We start from the raw sequence: 26,966 nt of genomic DNA on the forward strand, positions 1-26,966 counted from the left end.
CCCTGCCACCACCGAATAAAGACGCGGCACCGGGTTTTGTACCTGCGCCTCCCGCCTCCTTGCTGGCCGGCTGAGCACCGCTTTATTGCCCCCCCGTCCTGGGGGGGGGGGGCCCGGCCCGCTCCCCATGCATGGGGTGGGGTGGGTGGGGGCACTGCCACCCTCCCGGGTCCCGCCGCCGTCAGAAATCCTCGTCCCAGCCCGAGAACTCGTCCTGCGCCGGCGTCCAGTCGGCCGAGAAGCGCTTAAAGTTGGCGTAGGGGGGGCCCTGGGTTTGGGGGGCGAGGGGAGGGGGTCAGGGCAGCCGGGCCCTGCTGCCCCCCCCCACCCCCGGCGCTGCCCCCCCCCGCCTCACCTGCTTTATGAGCCCCAGGGTGGGCGCCTCGAGCTGCTGCAGCGCCAGCTTCTTCCACTTCAGCGCCGCGAACCACCTGCGCGGAGAGTGCAGCCGGAGGGGCGCGGGGGCGCGGGGGCCGCCCGCCCACCCGGGCCCCCCCCACCTCACCTGTGCTTCTTGATGCCGCGGATGCCGCTGGCCGTGTTCCCCAGGCGCTGCCCCGGGCGCCGCCTGCAACGGGAGAGCGGGGCGGCGTGGGCGGCCGGGCACCGCATGCACCCCAGGGCACCCCACGCACCCCAGGGCGCTCGATGCACCCCAGGGTGTTCAATGCACCCCAGGGCGCCCCAGTGCACTCAATGCACCCCTGGGCACCCCATGCTCCCCAGGGAGCTCAATGCACCCCCAGGGCGCTCAGTGCACCCCAGGGCGCTCGATGAATCCCAGGGTGCTCAATGCATCCCAGGGCGCTCAATGCACCCCAGGGCACTCGATGCACCCCGGGGTGCTCAATGCATCCCAGGGCGCTCAATGCACCTCAAGGCACTCGATGCACCCCCAGGGTGTTCGATGCACCCCAGGGTGTTCAATGCATGCCAGGGCGCTCAATGCACCCCAGGGTGTTTGATGCACCCCAGGGCGCCCCAGTGCACTCAATGCACCCCTGGGCACCCCATGCTCCCCATGGCACTCGATGCACCCCCAGGGCGCTCAGTGCACCCCAGGGTGTTCAATGCGCCCTGGGGTGCTCAATGCATGCCAGGGTGTTTGATGCACCCCAGGGCGCCCCAGTGCACTCAATGCACCCCTGGGCACCCCATGCTCCCCAGGGCACTCAATGCACCCCCAGGGCGCTCAGTGCACCCCAGGGTGTTCAACGCGCCCTGGGGTGCTCAATGCATGCCAGGGTGCTTGAGGCACCCCAGGGCACTCGATGCACCCCAGGGCGCTCGATGCACCCCAGGGCACCCGATGCATCCCACTCACCCAAATGTATGCCAGGGCACTCAACACACCCCAGAGCACCCCATGCACCTGATGCACACCAGGGTGCTGAAAACACCCCCAGGGTACCTGATGCACGCCAGGGCACTCAATACACCCCAGGGCGCCCCATGCACCCAATGCACACCAGGGTGCCCCATGCACCCAATGCACACCAAGGTGCTGAACACACCCCAAGGTGCCCCATGCACCCAATGCACACCAGGGTGCTGAACACACCCCAGGGCGCCCCAGTGCACTCGATTCATGCCAGGGCACCACGATGCACCTGATGCATGTCAGGACACTCAATGCACCCCCAGGGTGCCCCACGCACCAAATGAATGCCGGGGTGCTCAACGCACCCCAGGGTGCCCCAATGCACCCAACACAGCCGATGCACACCAGGGTGCCCCGTGCACACCAGGGCGCTCGATGCACCCCAGGGCGCTCAACGTACTCCAGGCACCACGATGCAGCCGATGTGCAGCAGAGCGCTCAATGCACCCAAGGGCACCCGATGCATGCCAGGGCTGAGTGCCGCGGGGCCCCAGGTCCCTGCCTGCCACGCACCTGCAGAGCTTGGCGATGAGGGAGCAGGCGGCCTCGCTCAGGAAGGCAGGGAAGGAGAAGATGCCGTCCAGGATGCGGCTGTAGATCTTCTGGGGCTCCATGCTGTGGAAGGGGGGCCTGCGGGAGACGGGCAGGTCAGGCCTTGCCGGTGGGGCAGGCACAGCCCCGGGGTGGGGGTGGGGGGGGGGGGGCACCTCCTCACCTGCCCACCAGCATCTCGAAGATGAGGATCCCCAGCATCCAGAAGTCCACGGCGAAGTCGTGGCCCTCCTGGCGCAGGATCTCAGGCGCCAGGTACTCGGGGGTCCCGCAGAGCGAGTAGGTCTTCTCCCCGCGCCCCAGCACCTTGGCGAAGCCGAAGTCCACCTGCGGGCGCGGGAGCCCTGAGCCAGCCCGGCTCCCCCCGAACCGGCCCCGGCCCCAGCCCAGACCCTCGTCCCGCAGAGCTGGGGTGCCGGTGGGGCAAGACCCGGGTGCACGGGGTTCCCGCGCCCGCCCGGACGCCTGGGCTCGTTCCCGCGGCCCCAGCCCCGCTGCCCCCCACCGGGGCCTGGGTCTGCCCCATCGTGCCCGGTACCAGCTTGACATAGCCCTGCTGGTCCAGCATGAGGTTCTCGGGCTTGAGGTCGCGGTAGATGATGCCGTGGCCGTGCAGGTACTCGAGGGCCTCCACCACGCAGGCGGAACAAAACACGGCCAGCCGTTCGTCGAAGCAGCGCCTGCAAGGCAGGGCGGCGGTGGGCACGGTGTGGCACGGCCCTGGCACGGCACGGCCCCGGCACAGCCCCAGCTCCGTACACCTCGCGCAGCTTGGTCCACAGCTCGCCTCCCTGGCAGAACTCCAGCAGCAGGTAGACGTACTGCCCGTCCCGGAAGGAGCCGAAAAACCTGCCGGCGCAGAGGTGTCAGCGGGGAGCTCGGCCTCACCGGCACATCCCCCACTGGCACCCTGCAATATCATCCTGCACTGCCACCCTGCACTGCCACCCACACTAGCACCCCGTACTGACGCCCTGTAATGACACCCTACAATAACACCCTGCAATGACACCTTTCAGTGACACTCTGCAAAGACACCCTGCAATAACACTCTGCAATGACACCCTTCAACGACACCCTGCAACGACACCCTGCAATGACACCCACACTGTCCCCCGCCCTGTCCCCCGCGTGGCCGCAGCCCATGCTCACCCCACGACGAAGGGGCTCCGGCTCTGGGCCAGCACCTGCCTCTCGGTGCGCACGTGCTCCTGCTGCCGCGTCCGCACCACCCAGTCCTTGCGGATGCGCTTCAGCGCGAAGAGCCGCTCCCGGCACCGCACCTGGGGCGCCCAGGGCACCGCTGGGGTCGGGTGCCCGTGGGGCCGGTCGGGTGCCCGTGGGGCCGGGGCGGGCGCGGGGCCCGGCGCAGGGTCGGGGTCCGGCTCTCACCAGCTCGACCTGGCCGAAGCCGCCGGTGCCCAGGACGACGCTGCGGCCCCGCTCCCGCCCGTCCTCGTAGCGCACGGCCGCCAGCTCCTCCAGCCGCGCCGGCGCGGGGGGCTCCCCCCGGCCCGGGGACCCCGGGGCCCTGCGGGACACCGCGGCGTCAGCGTCCCGGCTGAGCCCCCACGGGGCTGCCAGCACCGGACCTGCCCCCGGGACCCCGGCGCCGCGATGGCCATGGGGACCCGGCAGCACCCAGACGGACCCCGGGCACCTGCAGCACCGCTCTGACTTGCCGCTGCCCGTCCCCCTCCTACTGCACGCCGCGTCCAAGCCCCCTGGCCAGGGAGCCTGGTCCTGTCCCCGTCCCCATCCCCATCCCTATCCCCATCCCTATCCCTATCCCCATCCCCATCCCTATCTCTGTCCCCGTCCCCATCCCCATCCCTATCCCCATCCCTATCCCTATCCCCATCCCCATCCCTATCTCTGTCCCCATCCCCATCCCCATCCCTATCTCCGTCCCATCCCCATCCCCATCCCTATCTCTGTCCCCGTCCCCATCCCCATCCCTATCTCCGTCCCTATCTCCATTCCCATCTTTAGCACCATCCCCATTCCCGTCCCGTCCCATCCCCGTCCCTATCCCCATCTCTGTCCCCATCCCCATTTCTATCCCCATCCCTATGCCCATCCCGTCCCCATCCCCATCCCTATCCCCATTCCCACCCCCATCCTCATTCCTATTCCCATCCCCATTTCTATCCCCATCCTCATTCCCGTCCCATACTGACCGCCCAGGATCCACCGGTGCCGGCGCCTCCGTGGCCGATGCATCTCTGTGGGTGCAAAGCGCTGTGGGTGCACATGGCCGGGGGCCCCGCTGGCCCCCCACAGCTCCCCTGCCCCACGGCGCAGCACCGGTCCTGGGAGCGGGTGCCGAGGGCAGCGGGGGCCTGGGGGGGCCACGACGGAGCCACTGCGGCTGGGAGGGCCTGGGGGAGCCTGTGCGGGGCGGGAGGCTGCGCCGTGGGGCTGGGGGCACGGGACGGCGCCGTGGGGCTGAGTTGCGTGGGATGGTGCCATGGGGCTGGGGGCCCCCATCTGCACCGTGGGGCCAGGGACACGGGATGGCGCCGTGGGGCTGGGGGGTGCAGGACACGACCTGGCCCCGGCAGCCTCCCAGGGCAGAGCTTGGAGCTGCTCCTGGCCCCACGTCGCAGCTCCGGGGACGGACACCGGCGCCCACCCGCCGCCCCGACCCTCGCTGCACCCACTGCCCCGGCCACCCCCTCTGCACCCCGACCCAGCCCTGGGGAGTGGGGGTCTGCATGGGGCTGTGGGCTCCTACGGGGCTGGGGGTTCCCAGGGGAATGGGGGGTCTCTCGTGGGGCTGGGGGGTCTCCAAGGGGCTGGGGGGTCTCCCATGGGGCTGGGGGTTTCCTGGGGAGTGGGGGGTCTCCATGGAGCTGGGGTCTCCCCGTGGGGCAGGGGGCTCCCATGGGGCTGGGGGTTTCCTGGGGAGTGGGGGGTCTCCATGGAGCTGGGGTCTCCCCGTGGGGCAGGGGGCTCCCATGGGGCTGGGGGCCACTGTGGGGCTGGGGTCTCCCATGGGGCTGGGGGGTCTCCAAGGGGCTGGGGACACTCACGACTCCGAGTGCTGCCTGGGGCAGAAGGGGCTGATCTCCAGGAAGTCCCTGGGGGCAGAGGCGAGGTCAGTGGGGCAGGGGGGGGGCCCAGGGACACGTGCCCCCCCCGGGCCCCGCTCCGCTCCGGGGGACGGGACACCCCTGGGGGGCAGACGGGGTCCCGGAGCAGCAGGCACCCGGGCGGCCAGCGCGGGGGGTCCTGGGCATCCCCTCCCCCCGTGGCTCACTCACTCCTTGGCCACCGTGATGCAGGTGACCTCTCCCTGCGCCCGGCACGACGCCGTCCGGCGGATGTTCCTGCAGCGAGCAGAAAAGCCATGTGTGCACAGAGAGCTGGTGTGCGAGAGGCACGTGTGCGAGGGGAACTGGTGTGCGAGAGTTGCATGTGTGTATGGGGAGCTGGTGTGTGAGCTGCGTGTGCATGGGGAGCCGGTGTGTGAAAGGCACGTGTGCAAGGGGAACTGGCGTGCAAGAAGCACATGTGCACAGGGAACTGGCATGTGAGAGCCGCATGTGCATGGGGAGCTGGTGTGCAAGAGGCATGTGTGCAAGGGGAACTGGCATGCAAGAAGCACATGTGCATGCGGAACTGGCATGCGAGAGGCACGTGTGCAAGGGGAATTGGCATGCAAGAGGCACATGCGCACAGGGAGCTGGTGTGTGAGAGTCGCATGTGCATGGGGAACTGGCGTGCAAGAGGCATGTGTGCAAGGGGAACTGGTGTGCAAGAGGCACATGCGCACAGGGAGCTGGCGTGTGAGAGCTGTGTGTGCATGGGGAACTGGCGTGCAAGAAGCACATGTGCATGAGGAATCGTTGTGTGAGTTGCATGTGCACGGTGAGCCGGTGTGCAAGAGGCACATGTGCAAGGGGAGCTAGTGTATGAGAGCTGCGTGTGCACGTGGAGCTGGTGTGCGAGAGGCACACGTGCACGTGCACCGCAGCATGGTGCGCGGGGACGCACCCAGCAGCAGGGCAGGGGTTGGCAGGGGGCACCTACTGCAGCAGGGAGATCTCCCCGAAGTGCTCGCCGGCGCCCAGGACCCGGATCACCTTCTCCTTCCCCTCCACCTTCTGGGTCACCCGCACCTGCAGCGTGGGGGATGCGGACACAGAGCTGAGTGGGGCACAGCACAGGGCACAGCACGGCGTGGGGCATGGCATGGGGCATGGCACAATGCAAAGCATGGCATGGTATGGGGCATGGCATGGGGCATGGCACAACATGGGGCATGGCACAGCGTGGGGCACAGCATGGTATGGGGCACGGCATGGCACAACGTGGGGCATGGCACAGCGTGGGGCTCAGCACAGGCACGGTGTGATATGGGGCATGGCATGGCATGATTCAGGGCATGGCACAGCGCAGGGCACGGTATGGGGCACGGCACGGCGTGGGGCATGGCACAGCGGAGGGCATTGCACGGTGCAAGGCCCTGCCCCGTGCCGTGGGGCAGGGGCTGCGCAGGGGCTGGGCGCGGCGGGGGCTGCTGCACCCACCTCTCCTTTCAGGATGATGTAGAAGTTTTCCCCCTCGTCCCCTTCGCGGATGATGACGTGGCCGGGCGCGAAGGTGCACTGCGGGGCACAGGGGCACCGGGCAGCCCCGCGGAGCCGCCCCGGCCCGTGGGGGCCCCGGGAGGGCAGGCTGCCCGGCGCCCGCGTGCACGCTCACGCGCAGCGCACACTCACGCGTGGGGGCATGCTCACATGGGGACGTGTGCTGACACGCAGGTGCACGCTCACGCATGGGTGTACTCACGTGTGGGTGCATGCTCGCATGTGGGTGCACGCTCACTTGTAGGTGCATGCTCATACATGGATGCACGCTCACGCGCAGGTGCATGCTGACATGCAGGTGCATGCTCACATGCGGGTGCACGCTCATGCCCATGTGCACGCTCAGGTGCGGTGCACACTCATGCATGGGTTCACACTCACATGCAGGTGCATGCTCACGTGCAGGTGCACTCATGCACAGCGCACACTCACCCCCATGTGCACGCTCACGCGTGGGCGCACTCACGCGCAGGTTCAGGCTCACGCGCCGTGCACACTCACCTCCTCCATGGCGTCGAGCAGCTTGGAGAGGTGGGTGTCGGAGAGGCCCTGCAGCCAGTGCACCCTGGGGCGAGAGGGGCCGCTGGGCTCCCCGCACCCCCCCGGCTCCTGCGCTCAGCACGGGGCAGGACGGGGACGGGACGGGCATGGGGATGGGGACAGCTACGGGGGTGGGAATGGCCACCAGGATGGGGCTGGGGCTGGGGCCAGGGATGGTGACAAGGATGGGGATTAGCACAGGGATGGGGAGAGGGAGGGGGACAAGGATGGTGACAAGGATGGGGATTAGCACAGCGATGGGGACAAGGATGGGGATGGGGTTGGGGATGGGTATAGCGATGGGGATGGGGTGGTGACAAGGATGGGGACAGGTTTGGGGATGGTGACGAGGATGGGGATTAGCACAGGGTTGGGGATGGGGTTGGGGACGGGTATAGCGATGGGGACGGGGTGGTGACAAGGATGGGGACAGGTTTGGGGACAGGGATTAGCACAGGGATAGGGACAGGGTTGGGGATGGGGACAGGTATAGCAATAGGGATGGGGTGGTGACAAGGATGGGGTCGGGATGGGGATGGGGACAGGGAAGGCGGCGAGGATGGGGACCGGGCCGGGGCAGGCGGGCCCCACTCACGCTCGCAGGGCGCCCAGGACCTCGGCCCGCCTCTGCTTGGCGTTGCTGGTGGCGATGGCGCGGTACCGCTGCCGGTCGATGGCCCACAGGCGCACGGCAGTGAGCGCTGGGGAGAGGCGGCGTCAGCGCGGCGCCGCAGGGCCGGGGGGCAGGAGGGGGGTCCCCGCATGAGGGGAGCCGGAGGGTCGCGGTGCCGGGGCGCGGGCAGCCTCACCCCGCACGGTGGCCGTGCGCTTGCAGTGGTAGAGGATGGCCAGCTCCCCGAAGACGTCGCCGGGCCCCAGCGTGCGGAGCGGCCGGCCGTGCTGGGACACGCTGAGCTGCCCCTCTGCGGAGACATGGCCCTGGAGCAGGCAGGCGCATGCACATGCATGCACCCTGCCTGCCTGTGCACGCACCCTGCATGCCTACACACGCATGCACACGCACCCTGCACACCTGTGCACACACTCTGTATACCTGCACATGCACATGCATGCACCCTGCACACCTGTGCACGTGCACACGCATGCACCCCGCCTGCCTGTGCACACACACACACATGCACTCTGCATACCTGCACATGCATGCACCCTGCCTGCCTGTGCATGCACCCTGCATGACTGCACATGCATGCACCCTGCACACCTGTGCACACGCACGCACACAGACCCTGCCTGCTTGTGCACACACCCTGCACACCTGTGTGCACACCCTGCATGCCTGCACATGCACATGCATGCACCCTGCACACCTGTGCACGTGCACGCACATGCACCCTGCCTGCCTGTGCACGCACCCTGCACGCCTGTGCACACGCACGCACATGCACCCTGCACACCTGTGCACACACCCTACACACCTGTGTGCACACCCTGCATGCCTGCACATGCACACGCATGCACCCTGCATGCCTGTGCACATGCATGCATAAGCACCCTGCATGCCTGCATATGCACACGCACCCTGCCTGCCTGCATATGCCTGCACCCTGCCTGCCTGCACATGCACACTCAGCCTGCATCCCTGTGCACACACATTCACACGCACCCTGCATGCCTGCATATGCATGCACATGCACCCTGCACATGCACGTGTACCCCATGCATCTGCGCACATGCAATGCAGCCCTGGAGCAGGCAGGCAGCCTCGCGCACACCTGCCCATGCACACGCTGGCCTGTCCTGCGTGCACGGGGGCGGTTCCTGCGCCCTCACCTGCGACGACGTACATGGCGGTGCCCTCGTCGCCCTCGGCCAGCACGGTGTCGCCAGGGCCATGCTGCACGGGGGCGAAGCTCTGCGCCAGTGCCTGGGGGCAGCCCTGGCCCAGGCGCCGCAGGAAGGCGCTGCGGCTCACCGCCTCGGCGATCAGGCTGCAGTCCCTGCGGGGCGACGGGCAGGGCAGCCCTGCTGCACCCCATGGGGCACCCCGCGGTGCACCCCGCACTGCACCCTGCACTGCACCCTGTGGTGCACCCTGTGGTGCACCCTGCACTGCATCCCACAGAGCACCCCACGGGGCACCCTGCACTGCACCCTGCACTGCACCCCGTGGTGCACCCTGCACTGCACCCTGTACTGCACCCTGTGGTGCACCCTGCACTGCATCCCACAGAGCACCCCACGGGGCACCCTGCACTGCACCCTGCACTGCACCCCGTGGTGCACCCTGCACTGCACCCTGCACTGCACCCCATGGAGCACCCCGCGCTGCACCCTGCACTGCACCCCATGGAGCACCCCATGGTGCTCACTGCACTGCACCCCATGGAGCACCCCACGGTGCACCCCGCACCGCACCCCGCGCTGCACCTGCGTCCCCGCCGGCCGCCCCCCCGTACCTGGGCGACAGGGGCGACGCGGGCACCTGGAGCTCGGCGTCGCTGGCGAGGGGCTCGGGCACGATGGGCTGCGCCCGGCTGCCCCGCCGCCCCCGGGGCTGCTCCGCGTCCTCGTGCCGCACAGCTGGGGGCTCCCGCTGCCCGGCGCCTGCGGAGACGGGGCGTGATGGAGCGGGTGCCGGCACCGGGTGCCCAGCACTGCCAGCGCTGCCAGCACCCGTCCCGCGGCACGGCGAGCCCTTACCCGGCTCCGGCGGGTGGCCGGCCCGCGCCACGCTCCGCAGGAAGACCCGCTCCTCCTGCAGCCGCAGCTCCCGCAGCCGCTGGTCCATCCCGGCGCCACCGAGGGATCCGGGCACCGCGCCGGGCTGCGGGACGGCAGCCTCTGCCCTGGGCTCTGTCCTGGCGGTGCCGCGCTACAGGGAGGAAAGGGGCGTTCTCGATGGCACGGGGGTGGCCCCGCACAGCACTGCACTGCCCGCCCGGGCACGGCGCTGCCCGCACTGCCTTGGCATTGCACATGGCCTTGGCACTGCACAGCTGGGCACTGCACATAGAGCCTCCGCACTGCCTGCACTGCCTTGGCATTGCACAGTCTCTGCACTGCACAGCTGGGCATGGCACTGCCCACACTGCCTTGGCACTGCATTGCCCCCGCACGGCCTGGCTCAGCACTGCCTCCGCACTGCACAGCCCACCTCAGCACTGCGCTGCCTCCACCCGGTGCGGCTGGGGCCTGGCAGTGCCGGGCGCTCCGTCCTTGCCGCACCGCCTTGGCCCTGGGCCCGGTGGCCCCGCGGCTCCCCGGGCACCGTGGGGCCTGGCCGGCGCTGGGGGGCCTGGCGGGGGCCGCAGCCCCCCCGAGCTGCTGGCAGGGCCTGCCCATCCCCAGCCGTGCTGCAGCCCTGCACGGGGCCCTGCGCCGCCTGCACGGGCTCGCCCCGCTCCCGGGCAAAGGTTGTGCCGTGTGACGGGCAGGCGCCGAGCCAGGCCCGGACCCGGCCCCCCAGCACCAGGACCCCAGTGGAACCGGCACTGCGGGCACCGTGGGGGGCCGGGGGTGGCCGCCCTCGTTGGGGCCAGCTCGGCACCCTGCACCGCTGCACCCGCTGCACCCACTGCACCCGCTGCACCTGCTGCACTCACTGCACTCACTGCACCTGCTGCACCCGCTGCAGTGCCCAGAGGAGCCCCCGGCCCCCGCGCCTCCCCTGCAGCACTGCTGCCCTACCTGCGCCGCCAGGCTGGCGATGGGCTCGCGTCCCGCGTCCTGCGCCCCGCACCCCGCTGCCGGCCCCACCGCCAGCCCCGCCGCGCCCGGCCCGTGACACATTAACCAGCGCCTGCTCGCGCCCGCGGCACCCTGCTCCGGCGCGGGACGAGCCCAGGGCCGGCGTGGCAGCACCTGCGCGCTGGCGCCTGCGCCCCAACGGCACCCGGGGCCGCGGGGCTGGGACACGGCTGGGTGCATTGCACTGCTCGCCCACTGCACTGCTCCACCATTGCACTGTTCCATTGCACTGCTCGCCCACTGCATTACTCCATTTCACTGCTCGTCCACTGCACTGCTCCACCATTGCACTGCTCAGCCTGCCACACTGCTCGCCCCACTGCACCACTCACCTCACTGCACTGCTCGCCCATTGCACTGCTCACCCTGTCACACCGTTCAGCCCACTGCACTGCTCACCCCACCTCTCCTCTCACCCCACTGCTGCTCTCGCCCCACTGCACCTCTCACCCCATCACACCGCTCGTCCTGCCCCTCCTCACCCCGTTGCCTCTCGCTGCGTTGCCACCGCTCATCCCGCCCCATCCCCTGCTCGCCTGTCACAGCCCCCCCGTCACCGCGTGTCCCAGACGTGCCTGGGTGGCTCCAGGCTCCCCAGGGCTGCAACGGCCGCAGCTCCCTGCACCAGGGCCGGCCCCTTCCCGGGGGCTGCCCCAGCCCCCAGCCCCGGCCCCCAGCCCTGCCGTCCCCCCGGGCCAGCCCTGCGCCGACGTGGCCGACCTTGGACCCTTCAGCGGCCCCGTCCCCCGTCCCAGCTGCCAGCTCCCGCCCCGGTGCCTGTGCAAGCACTGCGTGTGCAAGAGGGGTGTGCAAGCGGTGTGGGTGCAAGCGGTGTGCATGCGACGTGCGCATGCGAGCGGTGCACTGTACAAGCGCTGTGCGTGCGAGAGGGGTGGGGAAGCGGCGTGCACGTGACAGCGTGCATGCACTGTGTCAGCGTGCGGCCAGCGCGCGTGCAGTGCGTGTGCAATGTGCATCCACTGCCAGTGTGCGGCCAGCGCGTGTGCAGTGCGCATGCGCCGTGTGCGCGCGGCGCGGGCAGAACACCCCGCGCCGCACCCCGGCCCCGCCGGACGCCCGTGCGCAGGCGCGCCGCGGTGGGGGCGGGGTCTCCGCGAGGGGCGGGGCCTGACATGCTCCCCCCGCCCCTCGGCCGCCCCGGGGGCGGGGCGAGGGCGGTGTCGCGCTCCAATTGGCCGCGGCGCGAGGGGCTGGGCGAGGGGGCGGGGCGAGGGGGCGGCACGGGGGGTGTCGCCGCCGCAGCGCGGAGCCCCGGTGCCGCCATGGCCGCGCCGCCGCCGCCGCCCGCCGCCCGCCAGAAGATCCTGTGCGTGGGGCTGGTCTGCCTGGACATCATCAGCGTGGTGGAGGCCTACCCCGCCGAGGACACCGACACCAGGTGCCACCGCCGCTCCCCCGGTACCGGCGCCGGTTCTGCCCGGTACCGGGGACCACTCCGCTGGGCTCTGCCGGTCACTGAGGCCGGCCCTGCCAGCACCGGGGCTCTGCCGGCGCCGGTACCAAGGCTGGGGTGGGCCCTGCCGGCGCTGGGGCCGCGGCAGTGCAGCAGGTTCCGCCGGTGCCGGTGCCAGTGCCGACGCAGCGCAGCGGGCTGTGCCGGTGCCGGGTCTCCAGCGCCCGCGCTGTGTTGCAGGTGCGTGTCGCAGCGGTGGCAGCGGGGCGGCAACGCCTCCAACTCCTGCACGGTGCTGGCCCTGCTGGGAGCCCCCTGCTCCTTCATGGGCTCCCTGGCGCCTGGACATGCCGCCGAGTAAGTGGGGCCGCGCGGCAGGGCGGGCGGCCTCGCCGGGCGCCCCGGGACGCCATCGCCGTGGGGCAGCCCCCCGCGCGCCCGGCCGCTCTCGCTGGCCGCCTGCATCTCTTCCCGCCGGCAGCTTTGTCCTGGCGGACCTGCGGCGCTACGCGGTGGAGCTGTGCCACGTGGTCCTGCACCCCCGCTGCTCCTTCCCCACCTCCGTCGTCGTCGCCAGCGCCAGCCGGGGCACCCGCACCATCCTGCACGCCAACAGGTGCGTCGCGGCCCGCCGGCGCTGCTGACCCCGCTCTCTCTCCCTCCCTCCCCGGCAAGCTTCCTCGTGGCGGATTTCCGGCGCCGGGGTGTGGACGTGGCGCACGTGGCCTGGCAGCCCCGGGGGGACGTGCCATGCGCCTGCTGCGTCGTCAACGCCGCCAGCGGCTCGCGGACCATTGTGCTCTACGACACGTAAGGGCGGCGATGCCGACGGTGCCAATCGCCCCGCGCCGGCAGGCAGCGCCCCGCGGGGACCCCCGCACGGCTGATCGGCTGATTGCCCCGTGATTCTGCACACACAAAATCTGACAATCGCCCCCAATCAGCACCCCCACACACACACACCACAGCCACCGCCGTGATTGGCAACGGCATTGCCGCGCTCGGCCCCAGCCTGGCTCGGAGCATCCCCGATCCCACGGCGGCGGCAGCGTGCTGCCCTTTGAGTCTGCCCCAGGGTCTCCCGCTGCGCCGTTAATCATTCACCCGGCGCCGGCCCCGCCGGGACCTCTGCTCCCGGGGCAGAGTCGAGGCCTCCGAAGCCCCTGGCGCTGCCCTTTGCCCCCCTGCGCCACGGGACCGGGATGGCGGCTCCGGGCCGGCTCCCAGGGAGCCGTGCGGCCCTGCCCTGCCCTGTGGCCGCGCAGACCCCTGCTGCCGCCGGGGCACCCAGGGCCGGCGGGGCCAGCACCCCCTGCCCGTGCTTGACCCCCTCTCCTTGCCCCACTGGCACCGCAGCGACCTGCCCGACGTGACGGCCCGCGACTTCGAGAAGGTTGACCTCTCCCAGTACAAATGGATCCACTGGGAGGTGAGGCCGGGGGCAGTGCTGGCCCCGGGGCAGGGGGCCGGGGCGGGCTGGGCACTGGTGGCACCAGCTCCTGCAGCGGGGCAGGCTGAGGCCGGGGCGAGGAGCGGGGCTGGGCCGTGCGGTGCAGTGCTGTGCTGTCCAGCTGAGCACTGCCAGGCCTGGGGGAGGCCACCAGGACCATGTCACGCCACGCAGTGCGGTGCCACGCCAGGCTCTGCGGCACAGTGCAGCCCTGCTGGAGGCTGCTGGTCTGGGTGGAGGCCACGGTGGCTGTGCCATGCCATGCTGTGCAGCACTGTGCAGTGTGATGCCGTGCTGTGCAGTGCTGTGCTGTGCTGCGCAGTGCAGCCCTGCTGATGGCTGCTGGGCCCAGTGGAAGCTGTGGCGGCCACGCCATGCCATGCAGCACTGTGCAGTGTGATGCTGTGCCGTGCAGCACAGCCTCACTGATGATCACTGGGCTCAGTGGAGGCCCCTGGGGCCGTGCTATGTGATGCCATGCTGTGCGATGCCATGCCATGCAGTGCCACGTGGTGCAGCACAGCCCCACTGATGGCCGCTGGGCCTGGTGGAGGCCACTGGGGCCATGCAGTGCCATGCCACGCTGCGCAGTGCAGTGCCATGCTATGCAGTGCCATGCTGTACATTGCGGTGTGCCACCATGCCCTGTGGTGTGATACCATGCCACACTGTGCAGTGCAGTGTGATGCCTTGCAGTGCCATGCCCCGTGGTGTGATACCATGCCACGCTGTGCAGTGTGATGCCATGCAGTGCAGTGCGATGCTGTGCTGTGCGTTACCACCCATCACTGCATGCCATGGCGTTGTGCAGGGCGGCCTGGCATGGCGTGGGGTGGCCCGGTGCCACACGGCGTGGTGTGGCGAGGCCTGGCATGGCGCAGGGCGGCCCGGTGCTGTGCGGCGTGGTGCAGTGTGGCGCGGCGAGGCCTGGCGTGGCGCGGGGCGGCCCCGGTGACGGCGGTGGTGCCGCGCGGCAGGGCCGGAACGCGTCGGAGCAGGTGAAGATGATGGATCGTGTGGAGGAGCACAACCGGGCGCAGCCGCCGGGCCGGCGCGTGCGCACCTCGGTGGAGGTGGAGAAGACGCGGGAGGAGCTCTTCCAGCTCTTCGGCCACGGCGACGTGGTACGGCGTGGCCCGGTGCCACCTCGCGCCTCTCTATGGCCCCGCCGCGGCCACTCTAGCCCGCGGGTGCCGCCTCCGTGGTGCGGCGCGGCCGGCTGAGGCCTCGCTCAGGGAGTGGGACTGGCGGGTCGCAGCTGATTGGTCTGTGAGGCAGTGCCGAGAGCGCTGATTGGGCCTGGCGGCAGGGGAGGGGGCGGGGCTTCCGCCTCTGCCCCGCCCCCTCGGGGCCGGGGGTGTCCGGCGGGGCCGGGGGCGGGGCTGGAGGTTGGCTGTGGGGCTGGGAGGGCCTGGGGGGGGGGCAGATGTGGGGGTAGGGGCGTCTGGGGGTCAGGTGTGGGGTTTAGAGCCTGGGGCCCAGTGTGGGGCTGGGGGGGGTCAGGTGTAGGGCTGGGGTTTGGGAGGGTCTGGGGGGGTCAGGTGTGGGGCTGAGGTGGGGAGGGCCTGGGGGGGGCAGGTGTGGGGCTGGGGGGGGGGCAGGGGTCTGCAGGGCAGGGGGGTGGTTTGGGAGAGCTGTGGGGCTGGGCTGAGGCACACCGGAGGGGGGCAGGGGGGCTGCCTTGAGGGCAGGGGATGGTCAGGGCAGGCCGGGAGGAAGGCTGGGGTGCTGGAGCTGGGGGGGGCAGGTTGGGGCGGGTCCCTGGGTTGGGGGTCCCAGGGATAGGAGGGTCCCCAGAGCGGTGGGTTGTGGGTCTGAAGGGCTGGGGGGGTCTCCAGGGGCTGGGGGGTCCCAGGGGCAGGGGATCCCAGGGATAGGGGGGTCTCAGGGATGGGGTGTCTCCAGGGGCAGGGGATCCCGGGGTGGGGGGTCCCAGGGGGTCGCGGGCGGCGCTGCCCAACCCACCGCGCTCTCCCTCCCGGCAGGTCTTCGTCAGCAAGGACGTGGCGCGGCACCTGGGCTACGGGTCGGCGGCCGAGGCCCTGCGCGGGCTGCGCGGCCGCGTGCGGCAGGGGTGAGGGGCCGGCGGGCCGGGTTAGGGGGGGTGGGGGGGGCTTGGGCCCGGGCCCCCCCCCCCCGTGACCCACACCCCCCGCGCAGGGCCACGCTCATCTGCGCCTGGGGCGAGGCAGGGGCCGACGCCGTGGGGCCCGGCGGGGAGCTGGTGCACTCGGACGCCTTCCCCCCAGACGCCGTGGTGGACACGCTGGGGGCCGGAGACACCTTCAACGCCGCCGTCATCTTCGCCCTCTCCGAAGGTAGCGCCGGGGCCAGGGGGGCCGGGACGGCGGGGGCAGCGCCAAGCCCAGCTCACGGCCCCGCCGCCCCGCAGGGCAGAGCCTGCAGGAGGCCATCACCTTCGGCTGCCGCGTGGCTGGCAGGAAGTGCGGCGTCCAGGGCTACGACGGCATCGTGTGAGCCGGGTGGCATCGCCCCTCGCCCCCCCCACCCCGCCGCCAATAAACCTCCCCGCGACGCCCGCTGCGCCCCTCCGCCCGCGCCGCACGGGGCAGCGGGAGGGACGTGGTGTGGGGCGGGCGCCGGAGTCTCCGCACGGCGCTCCCGGCCGTGGGGGGGGGGGGCATGGGGCCAGCTGTGGGCTGCTCGCTCACAGGACACCCGGCGCGTGCCCGGGGCTGGGGGGGGAGACGCATGGACCGAGCCCCCATCCCGCCTGGCTGCCGAGCCAGCGGCGAGTCCCGGTGCCCCACAGCGAAGGCGCTGAGGCGAGCGCAGGGCGGCAGCGCCGTGTATTTCTCCATCCTGCCGAGCGTTACAGGGTTGATTGCACGTGTCCCGGCACGATGCTCCCGCCCCACGGCGCTGCCCACCCCCAGGCACGGCGGAGGGCGACCCTGCCACAGGCCACGCCGTGGGGCTGGCCCCAGTGCCGGGGTGACATGGGTCCCCTGCAGCCCTTGGCCCCGGCAGCAGACGGGGTGGCCTGGAACAGGGAGCCGCCGTGGTGCCGCACCCCAGGGCCGGCTGTGGGGCTGGCAGGGGGGCAGGGAACCGCTCCGGCACCGCGCACCACGCCACCACCATGTATTGCACCAGCAGCGTGCACTGCACTGCACTGTGCACTGCATCGGCACTGCGCGCCATGCTGGCACCGTGCACCGCACTGGCACTGTGAATTGCATTGCCACCATGCACTGCACCAGCACTGTGCATTGTACTGGCACCGCGCGCCATGCCAGCATCGTGCACTGCGCTGGCACTGCGCACTGCAGTGCACCGGCACCGTGCACCACGCTGGCACCCTGCACGGCAGGGCCCCATGGAGGCGCCGGGGGAGGGGTGAGGGGGGGGGCAGGCACGGTCCTGCCGGTGCCGTCCACCCCTAGACCTCAGCAGTGTCCCCCAGCCCCGGCGCCGCCTCGGGCTCCGGGGGGGCAGCGCCGCCCGGCGCCTCCTGCCCCTCGGCCGGGCCCTGCCCCGGGTCGCTCAGCTCCGTGCCTGTTTCCGGCTCCATGCCCGGCTCCGGCCAGCGCGCGACACCCTGCCCCACAGCTGGGGCACCCCGGTCCCCGCCGGGCAGCAGCAGCAGCTCGGAGGGGTCCAGCAGCCCGTCGCCATCCAGGTCCTGCGTCTCCAGGACGCGGTCCACGAGCACGGCCACCTGCAGGCACGGGGGTCAGGGCGGCCGGGGGGTGTGGGGGGCGCGGGGTGCCAGCACCTACCGCGTCCGGGGCAGGGCGCCCCGCGTCCCGCTGCGCCAGCGCCTCGCTCAGCAGCTGCAGGAGCTCGAGCCCGTCCAGGCGCCGGCTGCCGTCGTGGTCGTGCAGCGCGAAGAGGTAGAGCAGGGCTGCGGGAGAGCGGGGCCATGGGGCCGGCCGTGGGGCTGGCCGTGGGGTGCTGCCCCACGGGGGTGGCCGGGCCCCGGGCACGCAGCTCCTTACCCTGCTCCCGCGTCAGGTCGGCGGCTCCCGGCTCCGGCGGCCCCAGGCGCTCCACGGCGCTCCGCAGCAGCCTGGGGGGCACGTGCTGCCTGCCCCTGCCCCACAGCCGGCCCCAGGGCATCCTGCCCCTGCCCCACAGCTGGACCCAGGATGCCCTGCCCCTGCCCCACAGCCAACCCCAGCACAGCCCTTCCACTGCCCCTGCCCCACAGCCAGCCCGAGGATGCCCTGCCCCTGCCCCACAGCAAGCTCCAGGTCAGTCCTGTCCCTGCCCCACAGCCAGCTCCAGGGTGCCCTGCCTGTGCCCCACGGCCAGCCCTGGGGTTCCCTGCCCCACACCCAGCTGGGCTCTGCCCCCACTCGTCCCCCCCCACGGTCCCCCTACCCCCTCCCACCGCTCCCACCGCACCGTGGGGCTCCCGAGGGGCCAGGACTCACCCCAGCGCAGGGGCCTCTGGGCTCAGCGGGTTCTCACTGGGATCCAGCCCCACGGCCAGGGGGGGCTCCAGCCTGGCCGCGACGGGGAGACCTGAGCCCTGCGGGGTGGGAGGCAGCGAGGGCCCCTCTGCCCCATGGCTGGAAGCCCTCACAGTGCCCCGCAGCTGCACAGTGCACCCCACTGCAGCTGCCCCACACTGTGTGCCCATGTGTGACCCCCCCCCCCCCCCGGCAGCCACCCCACACTGCGTGTCCCTGTGTGAACTCCCTCATGGCTGACCCACACTGCATGTCCCTGCGTGACCCCCCCCCCCCCCCCGTGGCCGCCCCACACCACACGTCCCTGCATGACCCCCCCCCCCAGCCAACCCACAGTGTGCATCCCTGTGTGATTCCCACCCCCCCGGTGGCCAACTCACACCGCGTGTCCCTGCATGACCGCCCCCCTGCAGCCAACCCACATTGTGTGTCCCCCACATGGCCCTGCTGTGGCTGCCCCACACTGCATGGCCCTGTGCACCCTCCGTATCATTGCACCCCATCTATGCACCTGCACCCTTGCAACCATCCATGCTCATGCACCCCATACATGCCCATGCACCTCATCTGTATTGATGCTGTCTGTGCCCATGGACCTGTCTGTACCATGCACCCCCTATGTGCCTCTGTACCCCATCTATGCCCACACACCCCCTACGTGCCCCTGCACCCCATCTATGCCCACACACCCCCTGTGTGCCCCTATGCGCCCTGATGTGTGCCATCTATGCCCGTGCACCCCAGCTGTACACACGCACGCCCCCATGTGCCCCTGCACCCCATCTATGCTCACGCACCCCCTATGTGCCCTGTACCCCATCTATGCCCATTCACCCAGGTTGTGCCCATGCACCCCCCCCCCATGTGCCCCTGCACCCCGTCTGCACCGGTGCCCCCGTCTGTGCCCATGGACCCGTTCGCACCGGTGCAGCCCATCCTTGGGGGCAGCCCACGCCGCCGGGAGCAGCAGCGCCAGCAGGGCCACGGGCAGGTTCCTCATCTTGCGACCTGGGGTGCAGCGGGGCAGAGCGCAGGGCTGGGCGTCCACGCGGGGCCGGGGGGCGCCGGGGGCTGCGGGCACCGCGGGACACGAGCCGGGGCTGCTGCCGGATGGATCCGGGCGACGTGGTGCCACGATGGCGCGTGGCACCGCCGCCCCCGCCCCGCCCCGCCCGGCCGCCCCCGCCGCGCTCCCGGCTGCCCCCCGCCGCCCCCCGCCGCCCTCACCTGGCCCCGCGCAGGCGGCTCCGCGGGGCAGCTCCACGCTGGCAGCTCGCGGGGCCGGCGCTGCGCGGGGCCGGCTGCGCGGCACGCAGTGCGCTGCCTACGCGGAGCCGCGCTGCAGGGCGGCGGCACACGCCGGCACCGCGTCCTGCCCTGCACGCACACGCGTGTCACACGGGGTGCCCACTGCACACCCACGCGGCATGCACGCACACGCGCAGCACCCTGCCCTGCACGCACACGCGTGTCACAGCGCACACTGAACACGCACGCTGCAGACACGCTCACGCACACAGCACCCTGATCTATTTGTGCGCACACTGCATGCGCACATTGCATGCACGCCCATCACCCTGCCCTGCTTGTGCACGCTCTGTGCACACTACATGCACACAGTGCGCGGACACACTGCATCCTGCCCTGCATGCACACGCACCGCGCACTCCACACACGCACAGGGCATCCTACCCTGCATGCACACACGCTGCACCCTGGCTACAATGCACACACACACACACACACACACAGAGTGCACTCCACACACACACACACACTCATCCCCCATGCCCGGCCTCACCTCGCCCCGCCGCTCGGTGCAGCCGTCCCGACCCCGACCCCGCCCCGCGCCACGAAGCCCACGCGTCCCCCGCCCGGAGCCCGGCCGCGCGGGGGTTAACGTCACACTGCCCGCCACCAAGATGGCCGCCGCGGCGACACGCGCCCGGGGCGGGGCGGGGCCGGGCGAGTGTCGTCACTCGGGCGGGCGGGGCAGGGCGGGGCTGGGCGGGACCAGGCGGGTGTCGTCACGGGGGTGGGCGGGGCCGGGCGGCGCGGGGCGGGGCCGGGCGGTGGCGGTGGCGATGGCGGCGGAGGGGCTCCCGCTCGGCGCGGCGCCGCTGCCCGTCCCGCTCCCGCCGCTGCTGCTGGCGGCCGCCGCCGCCGCCGCGCTCGGCTACTACTGGGCGCGGGTGCCCCAGGTGAGCGCCGGCCCCGCCGCGCCGCCCGCCCGCCCGCCGCCCCGTCCCGCCCCGCTGACCGCGCTCCGTCCCCGCAGCGGCCCCTGCTCGCCGGCGGCGCGCGGCTCCGCGCCTTCGTGCGGCGGCGCTGCCCCGCGGCGGCCGAGACCTTCTACCCCACGGCCTGGTGCTTCGAGGGCCGCCTGCAGACGCTGCTGCGCGCCCTGCTCCAGTCCCGCCCGCCCGTCTCCTACCGCAGGTGAGGCCAGGCCAGGCGAGGCCGCGGCCCCCGGGCCCGACCCCGGCCCCGGCGCCGACCCTGCGCTCCCCGCAGCGAGCGGATCCGCACCCCCGACGGCGGCCAGCTGCTGCTCGACTGGGCCGACGGCGCGGGCAGCTGCCGGCACCCCGACCCCCGCACCCGCCCCACCGTGCTGCTGCTCCCGGGCCTCATCGGCAGCAGCCAGGCCGCCTACGTCCTGCACCTGGTGCGGCAGGCGCAGCGCGCCGGCTACAGGTGAGCCGCAGCCCTGGTGTGGGCAGCCGTGCCGCAGCCCTGGGAGCGCAAGCATGGGTGCGCCGCCCGGCCTCGACGCCTCTGCTCTCTCCCCAGGTCGGTCGTGCTCAACAACCGGGGCTGCGGGGGCGAGGAGCTGCTGGTGAGTGACCCAGCCCTGGTGGAGGCCTGGGGGGGCGGCAGCCGGGGCCAGGCAGTGCCCCGGGGGGGGGCACAGCAGGGCACTGCACAGCCTCAGCTTGGGAGCTGCCCCCAGCGTGCCCCCAGCTCCATTCCCCCTCCCAGACCCCCCGGACCTTCTGCGCCAGCAACACCGAGGACCTGGAGACAGCCATCAGGCACATCAGGACCCAGTTCCCGCAGGCCCCGCTCCTGGCCGTGGGAGTCTCCTTGGGCGGGTAAGAGAGAGCCCCAGCGCCGGGGACGGCAGCTTCGCTCCCCCTGACCCTGGCGCCTGCTGTGCCCGCAGGGTCCTGGTGCTGAACTACCTGGCCCGGACGGGGCGAGCGGCAGGGCTGGTGGCCGCTATGGCCATCTCCGCCAGCTGGGACCCCTTTGAGACCATGGAGTCGCTGGAGAAGCCCCTCAACGCCCTGCTCTTCAACCAGCACCTCGCAGCCGGCCTGTGCCAGCTCATCCGCAGGTGGGGCCCAGAGAGGCTGGGGAGGGGGCCGCGTGTCCCGGCACAGGGTGGGCACCGGTGGCACCTCCCAGCACTCACCCCAGGGCGCCTTGCAGGCACAGGGCGGTGATAGCGGACAAGGCAGACGTGGACTACATCCTGCAGGTAGGGCCTCGCCCCCGCCCCGGCCCCGAGGGCCGGGCCCTGCCTGACACTCCCTCTGCCCCAGGCACGCACCATCCGGGAGTTTGACGAGCGCTACACCGCCCCAGCCTTCGGCTACGGCAGCTGCCGCGAGTACTACCAGGCGGCCAGCCCCTCCCGCAAGGTGCACGCCATCCGCGTGCCCGTGCTCTGCCTCAACGCCTCCGACGACCCCTTCTGCCCCCTGCACGGTGAGCGACGCCGCGGGGCGCCGGGCCCTGCTGCGGGGCACAGCCGCGGCTCACACGTGTGTTTTCCAGCGATCCCCGTGGAGGCTGCGTGGCACCTGCCCAACGTGGCTCTGCTGGTGACGGCGCACGGGGGGCACATCGGGTTCCTCGAGGGCCTCTTTCCCCGCCACGAGACCTACGTGGATCGCGTCTTCGCCCAGTTCGTCACCGCTGTCTTTGAGCACAGCGAAGAGCTGAGCCAGCTGGACGAGGGCTCCAGCAGCACCAGGGAGGAGGCCGCCGAGCAGGGCACTCCCTGACCCCACAATAAAGTTGCTGCAGCAGCATCACCTGAGCTGACTAGGGAGAGCAAGGCGGGAGCACGAGGGTGCCGAGAGTGGAGGTGGAGACGGGAAACCGCCCCTGCCCCCTGAGCGCAGCCGCAGCAGACAGGGACAGCGCTGCCTTCGCGCTCCAGTTTTAATGGCAGCAGCAGAGGAGAGGGTTAGACCCGACAGCAGCTGGCAGGACCCCCGTCCTTCCTCGGGGGCCAGCCCTGCGCCGCACTGCAGCCCAGAACAGTCCGGCTCCGCCAGGGCCCCGCAGGGCTCCGGTGCCCCGGGGCACCTCGTCCTGCTCCCCAAACACCAGCGGGGGTGGCAGGCCCCAGGGCCTCAGCTGCGTGGTCCCTGATGCGCTTCACAGTCTCATTGGGGAGGGCCGATGCGCTGGGGGGGGCGAGGCCGGCCAGCCGCCCCCCCAGGGCCCAGGGCCGGCCCTGCCATCAGTCCTGGCACCGGGGCCGGAGGAGGGGGGTGGCCGGCCTACAGGAAGCCAGGGAAGGCGAGCTGCAGCAGCAGGATTGTGGCCACAATGAGCCCAGCGCAGAGCGGCAGCAACAGCCAGATGGGGAGAGAGCCTGCGGAGGAGAGACACGGCAGAGGGAAGATTGGGCTGGGGCGTAGCAGCCCTAACGCACCCCCCGATGACCGGTGACCCCCATGCCCGCCCCAGGCCCCTGACACTTACGGCGGCTGGGCAGCAGGTGCAGCTTGCAGCGGCTGTCGACGGCCACGCTGAGCAGGGCCGCCTCGTTCCCTGCCAGCAGCTCCCGCCCGTGCTGGCTCTCGGGCACGAACGCGATGTCTGTGACGACGATGCCGTGCGCCTCCTTCACGTAGTACAGCCTCTGCGGGGGGGGGGCAGGAGGGTCAGGGGCGCCCAAAGCAGCCCGGCCTTCGCGGGGAGGGCACGCGGCAGCAGCCAGAGCCACCTCCGCTCCTCTCTGCGCCCCGTTTGAGCAGTTTCTGGGCTGAAGCAAGGCAGCTGCTGCAGCGCCAGGCAAAGCCCAGCCCGGAAGCCGCACGGGCCCCGCCGCCCCCACGCACCGGCTCACCTGCAGCGAGAAGGCGATGTGGATGGCGACAGAGCCCGTCACGGTGCCCAGCCCCAGGAACGTGCCTGAATCGCTGCAGAGGCGGAGGACAGTGAGCGCCCGGCCTGACCAGCGCCCGGCCCCCGCCGCCCCTCGCGGCGTACCTGACGGACAGGCACGACACCACCTCGTTGCCGCAGGGCCGGGTGAGCAGCGGCAGGAAGCTCTTCCCGTCCCACTTCGTCAGGTAGCAGGGCGGGGGGCGGCGCTCCCGCTTGTGGGGCACCTGCACCGTGTAGAGCCGCAGCGCCCCCGCGTTGTCCTCCACGGCCCCGAACCTGCAAGAGGGCTGCGTCAGTCCCTACGGCCAGTGCCACCCCTCCCCACTGCCTGCAGCTGCAAGGGGACTGGGGGGGGATGTGTCAGCCCTGCATCCAGCACTGCCGCCACCGCACCACTCCCCCAGGACCGGGAGGGGGCCTTAACAGCACCACCCGCTTCCCACCTCTACTACCCCAAGCCCAACCTGGACCTAGACCCTGCCCTGTTTAAACACACAACAGAGAGATGCTGCTTCCCACAGCCTGGAGCTGATCTAGGAAACTCCTTCCCCCAAGGCACGGCAGAGGCTGGGAGAAGAGCCAACGCGTGTTCAGCAAAGCAACGGGACGCGCTTGCTCCGTCAGGAGTCAAGTGCAGACGCCACACCTGGCTCAGGAGCTCCGAGACACAGATGCCCAGAGCTTCCTATGCGACCCATTCCCAGACCGCCCCAGCGGCAGGTCCGGGGCTCCAGGCATGTTCAGCCTGGGCCGACAGGCCGTCCTGGCAGCCTGGTCCCAGCCCCACGCTGGCCAAGGTGCACATGCGCCCCAGCTCCAGGGCGGCCTCGTCCTGGCCCTGTGCCGGCCGAGGTGCATGCGCGCCCCAGCCCCAGGGCGGCCCTGCCCTCACCTGCAGGCCTGGTAGCGGTAAGCTTTGTCCGGGATGCCGGGCAGGTTCTCGTTCCAGCGCAGCCCCGTCACCAGCTGGTCCCGCTGCCACACGCAGCACTGGAAGTCCCGTCCTGCTGTCACCACCTGCGTGCACAGACAGCGTGTGCTCGGGGACGGCTGTCACGGTGGGGCTGGTGGGAGCCTCCCGCCTCCTCCCAGCAGCTGCTCATCACCTTGTTGTCAGGGCCCAGCGCAATATCTTCAATCTCCCCGTCATGGGCTTTGAACTCTAGTGTCTTCTTCATGCTAGGGAACTGCAAAAGCAGAGCAGGCATCAGACCCGCAGCTTCTGGGCCAGGGCTACGTGGCGGCCCCCCAGGACTTCCCCCAGACACAGCACCTGGGGTCACTCAGAGAAGGTGCCGCAAATCTGCAAGGACACAGGAACACGGCAGCTCCTGTTCTCGCACCTTTCGGAGGCCTGGCCTCCCGGGCCAGATAGATGCTGGTGCCCGGCCGCAGCTCCCCGGCCCGTGCCTACCTCCCAAAGGCGGAGGAAGCCGTCAGCACCGCCTGTGACGAGCAGGGAGCAGTCGGCATTGAAGCGAACGGCCTTCTGCAGGGCATCAGGGCTGAAATCCGTGCGGACACTGTGCAGGGTCTCCACGGCCACCTCGTTCGTCTGGCTCTGTGTGTCTCCCTGCCCTGCTGGGCTGGGGCCCTTCCGCTTCCGCGGCCCCTTCTCCCCACCGCCTGCGGTGGGGAACAGGAGGGAGAGCGTTGACGCAGCTCCCACCATCCTGGGTGTGAGCCTCACGACCTGGCAGACAAGGGGGCCCAGAGCAGCCAGGGGCCCCTCCAGCACTGCCCCACCTCCAAACTGCCCCGCACACCAGCTCCTCGCGCCTGGCCCCACGGGCCCGTCACGGGCACTGTGACCCCATCGCCCCCAGCCCGGGAGAAAGCGGGGCCTCACCGCTCCTGCCGGCTGGGCCGCTCTTGGCCTCGGGCGCCTGCAGGCTGAAGCGGAGGATGTGGCAGCTGGCGTCCTGCCCCGCGGCGATGATGTCGCCCGCCAGCGCCATGGTCATGGTGGCCCGGGTCTCAGTGTCGTGCGAGTGGAGCAGGGAGGCGCTGAGCTGGCCCCCGATCTGCTCCAGCTGCAGGAAGTGCTGCAGGACAGAGCGGGGCCATCGGCGTCGCACAGCGCCCCGGGGCAGGGCTCAGCCCAGGACGCCCCGCGCCCTGCCGGGCTCTGCGGCAGCTGCGGCTGGGGGAGCCGCAGGCCTCTGCCCTGCTGCTGCCACGCTGCCTCCCCCTCCCCAGGACCCCCCCACGCACATCCACACGCCGCCCCAGCTCCCCACGCTCCGTATCCCCCAGGTCCCTTGTACCCAGGTCTTGAGCCCCTGCGCCACCTTGTGACGCCCAACCACGGCACCCAGCCCCGGGGACCCCATGGCCCCATGATCCCCCCAGCCCCCCACAGTCCCCAAACCCTCCCAGCCCAGTGATACCCCATAGGCCCCAGGGGTTCCCCCCACATCCCCATGACGCCCCCAGCCCCTGGGACCCCCCACCAGACCAATGACCCCCCCCAATCCCACGCCCCCTCAACCCCATGACCCTGCACAGCCCCCAGGACCCCCCCCAGGCCTCCACACGGCCTCAGGGACCCCCCAGCCCCATGACACCCCCCCCCGTCTCCCAGGCTCGCATCCCCATGACACCCCTCACCCCATGACCCCTCCCAGCCACCGGCCCCCCCCGGGCCCGGGCCCCCCCTCGGCCCCCCCAGCCCCGGAGCCCGCCGCCCCGGCCCCGGCGCCGCACCACGCCGTTGCGGATGCCGGTCTTGGCGGCGCCGCCGCCGCCGGCGGTGATGGCGAGCGGGCGCCGCGGGTGGACGCGGACCGTGTAGAGCGGGAAGGGCGCGCGGTAGAGCTCGGCCGGCCGCCGCGGCGCCATGGCTGCGCCCGCACACGTCAGCGCCCGCGCGCCGCCGCCGCGTCACCGCGCCCCGCCCCGCCCCGCCCCCTGGCCGCCCCGCCCCCCGCCGCCTCGGCCGCCCCGCCCCCTGGCCGCCCCGCCCCCGGACGCCTCGGCCGCCCCGTCCCGCCCCCCGGACGCCTCGGACGCCCCGCCCCCGGACGCCCCGCCCCGCCCCCGGACGCCCCGCCCCCAGCCGCCCCGCCCCGCCCCCTGGCCGCCCCGCCCCCTGGCTGCCGCGCGCGTGTCCGCCCCGGCCCCGCGAGCCACCCCGTCCCCGGCCATCGCGCATGCGCAGTGGGGGGGGGGCAGGGAGGTGGGCGCGAGCGTCGTGCAAGGGGCGGTGCGTGTATGCAAGCACCGTGCAGCGGGGCTCTGTGTGTGCAGCCGCTGTGCAACGGGCAGTGCATGTGTGCAACCACCGTGCAACAGGCGGTGGGCATGTGCAACCGCCTTGCAACAGGGCAGTGCATGTGCAACCCCTGTGCAACAGGGTGTTGCGTGTATGCAAGCACTATGCAATGGGGTGGTGTGTGTGCAAGTGCCAAACAACGAGGCGGTGTGTGTACAACTGCTGTACAACGGGCAGTGGGTGTGTGCAAGGGCCATGCAGTGGGGCTGTGTGTGTGCAACCGCTGTGCAGTGGGACGTCTCGTGTGCAACCACATGCAGAGGGCTATTGTACGTGCAACCCCTGTGCGACAGGGCAATGTGCATCCAACCCCTGTGCAAGAGGACCCGGCACAGGCAGCTCCCACGCAGCAAGGCTCTGTGCGCATAGCACCCCTGCGACAGGGCCCTGCATGTACAACCTCTGTGCAATGGAGCCTCGTGTGTGCGACCTCTGTGCAGTGTGACAATGTGTGTGCACAGCACCCCGTGGGATGGGACCCTG

The 26,966-nt window shown here is 71.5% G+C and overlaps 5 protein-coding genes across 12 annotated transcripts; 2 read left to right on the forward strand and 3 right to left on the reverse strand.

The window, feature by feature from the left end:
• Positions 1-119: 119 nt before the first annotated feature.
• On the reverse strand, positions 120-11,184 carry LOC106484364 (cGMP-dependent protein kinase 1-like). Its single transcript, XM_067294518.1, has 21 exons — positions 10,717-11,184; positions 9,730-9,901; positions 9,486-9,633; positions 8,860-9,026; positions 7,878-7,991; positions 7,664-7,769; positions 7,030-7,093; positions 6,469-6,546; positions 5,969-6,057; positions 5,200-5,265; positions 4,969-5,016; positions 4,114-4,158; positions 3,326-3,464; positions 3,086-3,216; positions 2,693-2,782; positions 2,472-2,613; positions 2,097-2,260; positions 1,895-2,011; positions 506-568; positions 356-431; positions 120-268 (listed from the first exon to the last, which is right to left on the reverse strand). The coding sequence occupies exons 1-21, from the start codon at positions 11,020-11,022 to the stop codon at positions 182-184; spliced, it is 2,412 nt and encodes an 803-aa protein (XP_067150619.1). The 5' UTR covers positions 11,023-11,184; the 3' UTR covers positions 120-181.
• An 834-nt stretch (positions 11,185-12,018) lies between these two features.
• Positions 12,019-16,180, forward strand: KHK (ketohexokinase). 3 transcript variants are annotated; one of them, XM_067294896.1, is made up of 8 exons: positions 12,019-12,175; positions 12,431-12,547; positions 12,672-12,806; positions 13,547-13,619; positions 14,618-14,764; positions 15,626-15,714; positions 15,801-15,958; positions 16,033-16,180. In XM_067294896.1, the coding sequence occupies exons 1-8, from the start codon at positions 12,060-12,062 to the stop codon at positions 16,116-16,118; spliced, it is 921 nt and encodes a 306-aa protein (XP_067150997.1). In that variant the 5' UTR covers positions 12,019-12,059; the 3' UTR covers positions 16,119-16,180. The 3 variants fall into 3 exon arrangements, with proteins under 3 accessions (XP_067150997.1, XP_067150996.1, XP_067150998.1); XM_067294895.1 differs by lacking the exon at positions 12,672-12,806 and adding an exon at positions 12,866-13,000; XM_067294897.1 differs by lacking the exons at positions 12,431-12,547; positions 12,672-12,806 and adding an exon at positions 12,866-13,000.
• Positions 16,181-16,432: 252 nt separating this feature from the next.
• On the reverse strand, positions 16,433-19,978 carry CGREF1 (cell growth regulator with EF-hand domain 1). 6 transcript variants are annotated; one of them, XM_067294904.1, is made up of 6 exons: positions 19,881-19,978; positions 19,003-19,087; positions 18,041-18,112; positions 17,603-17,673; positions 17,384-17,508; positions 16,433-17,322 (listed from the first exon to the last, which is right to left on the reverse strand). In XM_067294904.1, exons 2-6 carry the CDS (start codon positions 19,077-19,079, stop codon positions 17,044-17,046), a joined length of 624 nt encoding a protein of 207 aa, XP_067151005.1. In that variant the 5' UTR covers positions 19,080-19,087; positions 19,881-19,978; the 3' UTR covers positions 16,433-17,043. The 6 variants fall into 6 exon arrangements, with proteins under 6 accessions (XP_067151005.1, XP_067151002.1, XP_067151000.1 ...); XM_067294901.1 differs by having other exon boundaries at positions 19,003-19,150; positions 19,881-19,977; XM_067294899.1 differs by having other exon boundaries at positions 19,003-19,182; positions 19,881-19,977.
• A 185-nt stretch (positions 19,979-20,163) lies between these two features.
• ABHD1 (abhydrolase domain containing 1) lies at positions 20,164-22,120 on the forward strand. Its single transcript, XM_067294634.1, has 9 exons — positions 20,164-20,280; positions 20,358-20,518; positions 20,594-20,776; positions 20,873-20,918; positions 21,062-21,174; positions 21,246-21,419; positions 21,515-21,563; positions 21,628-21,793; positions 21,863-22,120. Exons 1-9 carry the CDS (start codon positions 20,164-20,166, stop codon positions 22,090-22,092), a joined length of 1,239 nt encoding a protein of 412 aa, XP_067150735.1. The 3' UTR covers positions 22,093-22,120.
• Positions 22,121-22,234: 114 nt separating this feature from the next.
• PREB (prolactin regulatory element binding) lies at positions 22,235-26,075 on the reverse strand. The gene is made up of 9 exons (XM_067294520.1): positions 25,916-26,075; positions 25,059-25,254; positions 24,624-24,835; positions 24,316-24,396; positions 24,102-24,226; positions 23,312-23,485; positions 23,169-23,241; positions 22,802-22,961; positions 22,235-22,691 (listed from the first exon to the last, which is right to left on the reverse strand). The coding sequence occupies exons 1-9, from the start codon at positions 26,048-26,050 to the stop codon at positions 22,597-22,599; spliced, it is 1,251 nt and encodes a 416-aa protein (XP_067150621.1). The 5' UTR covers positions 26,051-26,075; the 3' UTR covers positions 22,235-22,596.
• Positions 26,076-26,966: the final 891 nt, after the last annotated feature.

This window comes from Apteryx mantelli, chromosome 3 (genome assembly GCF_036417845.1).
Source record: "Apteryx mantelli isolate bAptMan1 chromosome 3, bAptMan1.hap1, whole genome shotgun sequence".
NCBI classification, from domain to species: domain Eukaryota; kingdom Metazoa; phylum Chordata; class Aves; order Apterygiformes; family Apterygidae; genus Apteryx; species Apteryx mantelli.